This window comes from Rhodnius prolixus, unplaced genomic scaffold (genome assembly GCF_049639745.1).
Source record: "Rhodnius prolixus isolate KJV_2025 unplaced genomic scaffold, Rpr scaffold_4, whole genome shotgun sequence".
NCBI lineage: Eukaryota > Metazoa > Arthropoda > Insecta > Hemiptera > Reduviidae > Rhodnius > Rhodnius prolixus.
The window spans coordinates 7,744,676-7,755,469 of NW_027411614.1; the positions used below are offsets into that span (position 1 = coordinate 7,744,676).

At 31.3% G+C, this 10,794-nt stretch overlaps 2 protein-coding genes across 2 annotated transcripts in view; both read left to right on the forward strand.

The window, feature by feature from the left end:
- The first annotated feature begins 61 nt into the window (after positions 1–61).
- TfIIS (RNA polymerase II elongation factor) lies at positions 62–7,471 on the forward strand. Its single transcript, XM_074131232.1, has 6 exons — positions 62–264; positions 427–601; positions 1,603–1,803; positions 4,729–4,940; positions 5,472–5,618; positions 7,335–7,471. Exons 1-6 carry the CDS (start codon positions 202–204, stop codon positions 7,413–7,415), a joined length of 879 nt encoding a protein of 292 aa, XP_073987333.1. The 5' UTR covers positions 62–201; the 3' UTR covers positions 7,416–7,471.
- The window catches only part of LOC141455808 (BTB/POZ domain-containing protein 6-like), a 33,942-nt gene continuing 30,530 nt past the window's right edge, over positions 7,383–10,794 (forward strand). Inside the window, exon 1 of the mRNA XM_074131225.1 lies at positions 7,383–7,471. The gene's annotated coding sequence lies outside the window, so the exon portion shown is untranslated. The remainder of the gene's footprint in view (positions 7,472–10,794) is intronic.

Here is a 10,794-nt window from a genome sequence, read left to right on the forward strand (position 1 = left end):
AAAATATTGCTGATGGAAATGTTTCGGTTTACGTTTTGTTTATATAGAAGGCAGTGGTTTATATTCCCCTTGCAGCCGTCTTTCATTTCGTTGACAATAGGAGGCTTTGGAGAAGGTAGTTAGTGAGTGTATCAACAATTTTATTAAACATAGAAGTGATATTTTTGGCAGAAATTAAACAAGAGTTTGTAGTTCATTAAAATGAGTGTTGAAGAAGATGTGATGCGTATCCAGAAGAAGCTAACAAAGATGACTTCAGGAGATGTAAGTATAAAACATTTGGCTTAAGATAAAAAGTCCTCTCATATCTTAGTAAACACATTCAGTGATGCTATTTATGTGGGTTAAAGTTTTTTAGGAAGGTTCTTCTTCTTTTAAATTATGAACAATATTATTTTGTTAACCGATCTCATGTTCTTATTGTAGGGACAAGAGCAAGCGTTGGAGCTGTTAAAAGCCTTACAGAATTTACCAGTAAACTTGGAAATATTAACAAAAACAAGGATAGGAATGACTGTAAATGCCCTTCGAAAGTCAAGTAATGATGATGAAGTTATAAGCCTTTCAAAAACTCTCATCAAGAATTGGAAAAAGTTTTTGGGTAATTTATAACCATTAATCTAATATTCTAGTAAACATTTTTCTTTTCAAATTTTATTAGTGCTTTAATTTTGGTTAATTCTGCATTTCAAGATGGATATACATTGTTTATTTACATCTTATTGTTTATTTTCGTCTTTCATTTTTCTCCTTTTGAATTGATATATTAGAAGTCACTGTTTTCTAAAGATATTTTTTTAATTTAAATATGCAAATCATTTCTATTTTGATAGTTTCAGTTATTATTGTTTAATTTAATTGTATGTATCCTTTTTTTTTATCTTTTAACAACTTTTGGCTAAAAGATCGTAAAAATTTACGATGAAAGTGATAGTAAAGAGAAACCCTGCAAATAATTGTGATTCTCTCAGATTTTGTTAGTCGCAGAATGTGAACTTCTCATGATATACTAAAAATCTGGAATCTTATCTTTTCTGTTTGGTTTAATAATTATGTACAAACAAATTAATTTTTCCCCCTCAATTTTCAAACGAAATAATAATAAATTAGTAAATAAAATATATAACATAAGTGAAATAAGTTAATAAAATAAAGGAAATATAATGCAATAAATTAAATTTTTGCTTTTAATAGGGATAAAAAGTAATATGAGCAACCCTACTGTGCACAAATAGATATTATTCGTCTGATCTTCACCTTTGACTTCCAGCAATTTTGTTACTTTAGTCATTTTGTCATTCACCCCATTCATATTCTTTGCCAGATACTGTAATCTTAGAGGTTCATCCAAAGAGCATTCTATCAAAAAATATTGTTCTCCCCCCAAAAAAGTTGGTAAACTTCGGTAATAAGTATTGTAATTTAATTTTATAACTGTCTCAGTATCTAACTACTTACGGTGGTTTACACACCGTTCATGAATGACTACCAGAAGACATTTTATTTTTATGAAGGTTCTTAGTTGAAAATATGTATAATAGTTGCAGCATTTTCTGTTATTCACAATATTATATTCTATAATTAACTATCATTGTCTGTTAGGTCCCAACATAGGTAAAGAAAGTACTCCAACTAGCAGCTCAAAGAAACCAGCCAGTAAACCAACCATTAAAGAAGAAAGGAAAGAAGAGGATATAAAAAAGGACAAAACGAAACATACGTCGTTTCCACCAGCAAATACCACAGATGCTGTCAGGTTGAAATGTAGAGAATTATTGGTGTCTGCCTTGAAAACTGATCACAGTAAGTTCTTTTTGTTTATGTACTAATATAATTTTAAGAAGAAAAAACTATTTAAAAAAAAAAAAAACTACGCGACTTTCTCTTATACCAATTTTCGTAGTTGTAACTTTACAACTTTTGTAGTTGTAGTTGTGACAGGATCACCATAAGTAGAAGTCTATACAAAAAAAATATACAATTTTACACCAATGTGAAGTGAAGTCAATTGTGTAATAAAATTATAAATTGTTTTTTGAAAATTAACCAAAAGTTCAGAATATTAAGCACTTTTTTCAGCTGAAGGATTATTTCTAATTCTTAAGTTTATGTAAGTGGTTGACAAAATAATACTTCAATAAAGGCATGTGCATCTTATCAACGCCCGCTGCATAAACTGATACATACTCATTTCTGTATAATTGTATTGTATTTTATAGGCCGGATTATGAATAATTCCTATAAAGTTACTACAACTTTTAATAATCATTGCTTCAGATTTAAATATGAACATAGAAAATAAAGCAAATTATTGACAAAAACTCCTAGGGGCATAATACTTGTTTTAATAATTTTTTTATAACAAGTAAAATAACAATTTTGAAACTTGATTTGTTCTAAACTGTAAATACTTGAGGTGTCAGATATCTCTCGTGATTTGCGAATTGACGAGCTAAAGCACTTTACTTGAATTGGAAATGGATGAAAGTTTCAAGAGGATGACAAGACATTGGAGATGATGACGCGTAAATCCTTTAGCCTCGATTATTTTTTCGTCTTTTAAGAATGTTAACATTTTACAAGAATAAACTTATTTTACTAACTCTATTCTAAAGGTTCCTTAATATATAGTGGCGGCAAAAAGTATTTGCACACCTAGTTTTTTCTTAAGATAATGAATTTAGTTAATAATAAATTTCAGTTAACTGCTTAAAATAAAAAGTATATCTAAAACTGACCAAATATTTGAATAAATAAAATGAAAAATTTTCTGTCACAGTTAAGTAAAAAGAGAAACTTACGTAAACTGTTGGAAAAAAGTATTGGCACATTATGGTTTTCCATTTGTGTAGGCTTTATTTTATTTTATTAAGTTTTGTAAAAAGTGCTTGAGCATCAATAACTGCTTGTAAACGTCTGGGCATATAGTGGACTAAATTTTAAATTAAATCTGGATTGATTCTTTTCCATTCTTCGACTAAAAGATTTTTTAGATGATGCCTTCCGATGATTTGGTGTTTTCTAACGTTTTGAACTAGTATGTGCCATAAATGTTCAATAATATTCAAGTCTGGGGACTGTTGGAAGGGTGGGCAGATGTCACAGAACGTTAAATATTAACCACTCCTTAGTTTTAGATAGATTAAACTAGGGCGGCCTCAAGGCCTACGCCGCTGCGACCCCTTTGGATCTATTGTGGCTCCCCTCGCATTTACTCCTTAGTTTTACTAGCAGTGTGCTTCGGATCGTTGTCATATTGAAAAATGAATTGGTGCTGGATTCCCAAATTTGCTGCACTTGCTTTAAGGTTACAAAATGTTCACGTAACCTTCTGCATTTAAATTACCTTCGATAAGTACAAGATTTCCCACCCCATTATTGGCAACACATCCCCAAACCATTACACGTCTACCTCCGTGTTTTACTGTAACGGAAACATTTTGCTACTTCAGTTCCTCATTTTGCCTACGCCAGATTGTCGTACGACCATCAGATCCAATCAAATTGAACTTGCTTTCTTCAAAGAGCACTACATTTTCTCAAAAGCAGAGTGACTTCTTTAGAAACTTTCTGGCAAAAGCAAGCCGCTTTTTGCGGTTCGTTTCGCTAATGAAAGGTTTCTTTCTTGGCACTCAACCGTGGAGACTGTCAGAATGCAAAGCATTCCTTATTTTCCTTTCGCTTACGCCGACACCAGAAGTTGATTACACCAGATCAGCTAGAACCTGCGCGCTTATCGTCGGATTCTTCATGAGCTTCATGTTTCATTTTTCTCTTCATTCTATCATTTAACTTCTTCGGACGACCTTTACATTAACTGTTTTCAGTTATGCCTCGTTCCTCATATCCCTTGATAACGTATCTTACAGTAGAAAAATTCAGTTCTAAGAAATCAGCAGTTTCCCCTTCTTTTAGCATTATCAATTTATCACAAATTATAAAGAGTTCCAAACATTCTATCACAGTTTAGAATACTGAGGGAGAGAAAATAATAACAACAACTAACTAGTGAACGACCTTTGAAATTCTATAATCAATGTGTGCAAATATTTTTTTCCATATGTTTATGTTATTTTTAATTTTTGTTTCATTATGGTAGAGGTTTTAGATTATATTTACACAGGGATTTGATAAGGAATTAGGATACTTTTAATTTGTAAAGTTAATCAAAATTGTTTATCACTTCACAAATTTAAAGAAAAATTGGTGTGCAATTATTGGTGGTCATGTGGAAGTTAAAGATGGAGCAGTTATAGTAACTTTCTTCGAATACTTAGATGCACTCTACTGTTTTACTAATAATAAAAGTAACGTACTGAAAGAATTTTCGCAGAATTTTTAAAGGAACTTATTATTTTCTGCATTTTATAATGAAAAAATTGTGTTTGTACATTCCTACAATTTAACAAAGGAAAAAGTCTCTAACCAAGAATCGAAAAATTAAAAGAATAAGGTAGTGAATAAATGAAACTCTTATAAATAGTATAACTTGATTCTATAACTCAAAAGTAGTTGTAGAATTACCCAAGATATTATATCTCATGAGGTTAAAATTTTTCATTAGGCTCTTAAATTTACCCTGCTTTATTAAGATTGCTTAACCTGCACGCAGCAGAAAGAAATTACTCACTGTTATTTACATATTTTTGATTAAATAAAAGTAAATTGTATACTTAATATTCTTATTTGATGATACTTATTGCTTTTATTTCTTTTTTTTTGTGGTAGATGATCCTTTTGAAGGATGTGCGACACCTGAAGAACTAGCAGAAGAACTTGAAGAGGCCATTTTCCAAGAGTTCAAAAATACTGACAACAGATATAAAAACAGAGTCAGATCACGTGTATCGAACTTAAAAGATACCAAAAATCCTCAATTAAGGACTAACTTCCTATGTGGAGCTTTAACCGCTAATAAACTAGCTGTTATGACAGCAGAGGTTAGTTATTTGTACCAAACATTTACAATAAAAGTTTCTTAAAGTTATTAGTAAAAGATTTGTATAGCTCACAGCTTGAAAGCTCATAGAAGTAAGAAATAATATTTTCCATTTCCACGAATATAAATGTTTCAACTCTGCTGCTAATATATTAAAGGAGCCTGTATTAAGTGTACTCATCGGCCCATACAGATATGAACAGTGTAAGTAGAAAGTAACAAAGTTTGCTTAACATACAAGCTGTTGAATATACATGAAAACAGTACTAAACAGGGCTGATATTTTGACAAAAAACCGTAAACACTTTTGTAACACCCTACCGTTTTACTGGAGTGTTATTAAGTAAATGATGAGCCCCTATTTGGAAAGAATTACATAGATCACGTCAAGGTGCAGAGACATTATTGTTTGTGCAATGTCTCAGATCTTCAAATAATCACAATTATTTCTTTTAACATACTCAGTAATTACTGTTTAATTAAGTTAATTTAGATTTCCATTTAATTATTGGATAAATTAATCATTTAACAGGAAATGGCAAGCGATGAAATGAAAGCTCTTAGAAATAAATTTGTAAAAGAATCAATTGACGACGCACAATTGGCAACTGTACAAGGTACAAAGACTGATCTCTTGAAATGTGCAAAATGTAAGAAGAGAAATTGCACTTATAATCAGGTATTTTTATTTATTTATTTTTTTTATTTAAACATTGTTCTCTTCTATGGGAATATTTCTGATGTGACCAACTGTATCATTCATTTCATATTCGTAGCTTTCAAGAGCATCTCGAAATTTGTTTTCTATTAATTTAGATTTATGAGGGAACTTTTTATGTCATTTCACTGAACACATTAGTATTAGTTTTTAGATCATACTAATAATTCATTAGCACTTCCACTACTGATGTTAGCATCTAGTTGGATGGCTAGCCTTACGACACTTTGACACCCTTAGCTCCCACTTAATGGCCTGCAAAGGAGGTTCTATGAAACTACTAGGGTTGAGCGAACCCACATGGAAACTAGTTTGCCAACACTCTCGTAATCATAGTGCCAACTCACTAAATTTTACATGTTGTGCCCGAGAATGTATTATAGATGTAGGGATTTGCGAACTGAGTACTTACTTTTATACGATTATTACTAGTTTTGTACTTTATTCTTGGAGGGCCATCATTTTAACGACGAATTTCCTCCTCTCATAGCAATTCTGAATGTCCGCTTTCTCGAATCTTGTTAGGCGATATTCATTCTGCATGGCTCAGCAATCATCGTAGCCTCTTTTTCTTTGTGGGTGGCTTAATCTTAGCTAAAGAAAAGCTCCCGTACCTTTAGATTCGAATGCCGACAAATATCATCTTGTATATAAAGACCAAAGATTTCCCATAAACAAAGAATTTTCTCAGATTTTCTGCAATGTATGTTTATTTAACCCGTAATTTAGTCTCTTTAGAGAAATTCCGTAGTACCCTTTCTGTTATCCAGAGTTATATTTTCCGTAATCTCTCCGAGATGTCATTAACGCCCCTATTACTTCATCTCACTGATTGTGTGAAACGTGTATCCAAGTAAGTGGACACTTGCTTCTCACATTGTCTCATACTTTTGCGCCCATCTATTCTACTTAGTCTCTCATTAATCTGGTAGTAGCAATGTACATACAATAATCTTATACTTATTATGAAGCAGTGTTTCCTCTGATAATTTTCGCTTGGTAGCCTACCTCTACTTTGTAATAGGACATTCAGAGCTTCTCTCCAAACTTCTGACATTCTTTTCTTGCATCTGAATTTTCCTTAAGAGCAATTTTTATTCCTCTTTCAACATTTCTGCATGTGTACCGTTGAAGTGGAGCTTTAATATTGTAGAGTACAGATGTAATCTGAGCTAATTTTTTTCTGTCTCATTCTCACTTCATGTTATTCATTGTTTCTTTGAATTTCTTTGTTGGAACTCCTTTATTCAAGGGTTTCAAGCAGTAGATTCAAGCAAATGTGATGCCGCAAATGTTCTGATCAATCAGGGAGCTGGCAGAGAAGATGGAAAACATGCTGATATATACGAAGAAAGAGCAAAAGATAATAAATTCATAGGAAACAATTTTTTCGCTTGGCCCTTTGGCCCAATTTTTTCAGCGTCATCATTGGACTTGGTCTGCAGTTTTTCATTTTTATTTCTACCCGAAATTCATTCGTAGCTATTTTCATTTTTCAACTTTCCCATTTTAATGGAAATTGCACTACTGTAATGATTCGTGATTTTGTCATATAATCTCTTAGATAATTCACTAATCCTACTTTTTTCTGTAGAATTTTATATCAATTTATTATGCTGACCTCTTGTATAAATGGAACTAGTATGGAAAAAATTAAGTTCTAATTTATTTTTCTAGGTGCAAACACGAAGTGCTGATGAACCAATGACTACCTTTGTAATGTGCAACGAGTGTGGCAATAGGTGGAAATTTTGTTAGTCTGTACATATTTATGTTTCTCAAACAAAACAGAGGGAAAAAAGCAAGTCACTTATGTGCGTATACTATTATCATTCATCGATTTTTTTTTCTTTCTTTTTTAAAAAAAGAATTGTGCTCTTCGAAACAGTATGTTGTTTTTTTGATTGGAGAGGTAATATTGAAAGGCGAATTTTCTATACCAATACTTTGGGAGAAAATATCATTGAAATAATCACCAAAAATGTTCGCCTTTTTTTGCTTTTCTGTTATTCTCTTTGAAGCACTCAGTGCCCCATCCTAAATATATTTTTACATTAAGAGTCGGGACTTATTCGTCCCTTTTATTGTAAGTTTCTTTCACTGATTCGCATTATTTCATACGTTGTGTCTAAGAAAAAGATTAAAAAAAAAAAAATCAATTTTCTGTGATTAGCTTTTAGAAATTTAACATATTTAAACCATTTTTTTTATTTCACAATTTTTATTTCATATTCTAAAATTAAGACTACTTAGAATTGAAAGAATTGGTTGAACACTAGGTTGAAGCCGAAATGCTGAACAATATTAATGATTTCATCTCATAGCATGCTAATTATTATGCATGCATAAAAATTATTATTATTCTGTTAGGTTTCGTATTTTTCATTATTTCAGATAAGTGAATCATCAAGTTTGTTAAGTAATTTGACTTCGAGTTTCTGTCACGTTGTCTCCTCACTGAGTTAAACTGTTAAGTAGTAGAGTCAAGTAGAGAGGGGAAAAGGTGAAGCTTTGTATTTGTGTGTAAAAACTAAATTTTGCCCAACAAATCTGGTGATACATTCTTTGAGGTTGATTGAAAATCCAGTACTGGATACTAACAAACATGCTACGACGATGAAATCCTTAAAAGTGATGAAGTCCATAAAAATTTCTCAGTTAAATCCCAGATGTATTTCGTCATTGTTTTCTTATTTTATTTTTGTTTGTTTCTTTGTTTTTTAACCAAGAAGCTATTTTAATGATTTGTATTTTTTTTTATACCCTGTTAGAGATAAGTAAGAAGCAATTAAAAAAAAAAAAAATTGTAACGTACCTGGTTTTTAATATTACTGACATTTCGCTTAATTTATTTTCCTTCTCGAGCTTCACCTCATTTATCTCTAAATTATTTTCTGTAATTAAAGAATGGGAGGTTCCCTTATTTTTTATTTTGCAAACTTTTGTAGTGCATTTGGGCTAGTTTTCTCTAAAATTGTCTCTTTTTTTTTTTTCTTTTCATCAATTATTCATACTAATTTCTTGTATTAAAGTAATTATTGGAATTTTCAAAAAAAAGAAAATTGTTCCCCAACAATTATTCCAGTTTATTTAAATAAATAATTGATTAAATATCCAAAGTGCCCCTAAAATGTGTAAAGCTCATTGGGTTCAATAAAAATGTATTATAAAAAATTTAAAAAAAGATTTGAGTTCCTTAAATATTCTATATTTATTACAAAAACAATTTTACTTTTAATTAGAATCTGAAGCTGTTGTTGTCCATAGCTTTTTTAGAGCACTGATCGGTGATGGACAGCGTAATCTTATTAAAAACAACTGTTACACTGGTCTATAAGCTGAACGAACAAAGCAGAAACAGTTTCAAAACTCCTTCGTCACTGCTTAAGGCAGCCCCCATACTTTGTATATATTATATATAAAAACTTGTATTTTCCACATTGGCTTTGCAATGTTGCCACACAGTTTGGAATTTTTGCAGAATTGTTTTAGAACACCTGAGATATATTTGTAACTAATCCAAGAATGTCTAATGGATACGTCCATATAAAAAAAGAGGATCCCAGAATATGTTAGAGCACATGTGAATTTAAACCCAGCTTTATATAAACTTTTACTTTTTCAATATTTCTTAAAAACTTAAAGTTTAAATTTGAAAGGTTATATCACTGCTACCATGGCCCTGCAGTAAGCTTGGGTACAAAATGAGTACTACTTGGTTGAATCCAAATTGATTTTTCAATTTGAAAAATTTTCTCATAAATAGCTCCAACAATTTTCGTTATATGTATTTTGTGTTGACATGGTACACAAGTATAACTTTATTTGAAACATTATTTCAGGGAAAAAAAATTTTCTTAAGGCAGTTTTGGGAGAGAGATTTGAGTTTGTTGCCTGTTGTATGTATTGTGAGCGATCTCAGTACTTGTATTGTGGTAATATGAATGAATTCAATTCCCAAGCTAAATGTTAAATTTGAAAAATATTATAGAGCAGAAGTGTCACTTTTATTGAATCAATTTTGTGAATTTTAGTCATTTTTCGGCTTTATTGCTCGAAATAGCGATCTTATTCTGGCTTCTAGGGAACTTCATACCCACATGAACTCCCTAGAATAATAGTAAACGAAATTGCTAATTAAATGTTATAAATAAGAGCAATACACCGCCATTCTTCAGTTTTCCTCTATGGGACCGTAGTACCGAATCTGGTTATAGAAGTACACTACTTAAATCCGTTCGTGGTCAAACGACTTCGTAAGTTCTTCATGTAAGAATGAAAATACTATACTTCGTAATAACTGAAAATGAGAATTTTTAGAACTAGAGTAATGTACAATTCTGAGCCTATGGAATGAAGTTTGGGATGACCAAGCACTCTACTTCCCCTTGCATCCATTCTCCTTCCTCAAGTCACAAACGTTCCTTATCATGTTTCTAATGTTAACTATTCATGAAGAATAGGAATCCCATAAGTGTCCTGATTAATCAAATGCCACCGTCTAATCGAATTCTTGCAACCATCTCAGTGATTAGTGCCCAGTCCTCAATGGCCAATGAGATTTACCTAGTGTTACAGAGTACCCTAATTGGTAGATCCTCCACTTTATCTCCCTCGTGCTATGTTTCATAAAGTTTTTTCAGAATCAATTGTGGTAAGAGATATGTAGTTGAGTGTGTTCCTGCCAGATTTTTAATATTAGTTTTTACTATAACACTAGGATTTTATCTCCTGTTGGTTCTGTAAATTTCCAATTTATTTCAAATAAATCTAGAGTAACTTACATAACAATAGTTAAATAGGCATCTTCTTCTTTTTTTTACTATCCCCACCAAAACCTCAGTATTATAACAAGGCAACACAAATTTTTGTTTATCTTATCTCTAATGGGCATTTATGGTACATATTTAAAATAAAATTTACTTAATTGAGTCTTTAATAATGAAACTTAATTTTTTTTAAAAATGAAAGTGCTTAATTGACGCTATTAAGCTTCGTTTTTTAGAATAGATTATGCCTGCCTTTTATTGCATTTACTTATTATTGCATATCAGCAATCAATGTGAATGTATCGTTGAATTTGCAAGCGTGCTTGTGTTCAGATTTTGATCCATCATCAAAGCTTGGTTTACCAGCT

Coding starts and splice junctions, on each gene's coding strand:
- TfIIS (XM_074131232.1), top strand. CDS start 202: ATGAGTGTTGAAGAAGATGTGATGCGTATCCAGAAGAAGCTAACAAAG. Junction 4,941..5,471: donor TAGCTGTTATGACAGCAGAG/GTTAGTTATTTG, acceptor ATCATTTAACAG/GAAATGGCAAGCGATGAAAT. Junction 5,619..7,334: donor GAAATTGCACTTATAATCAG/GTATTTTTATTT, acceptor TTATTTTTCTAG/GTGCAAACACGAAGTGCTGA.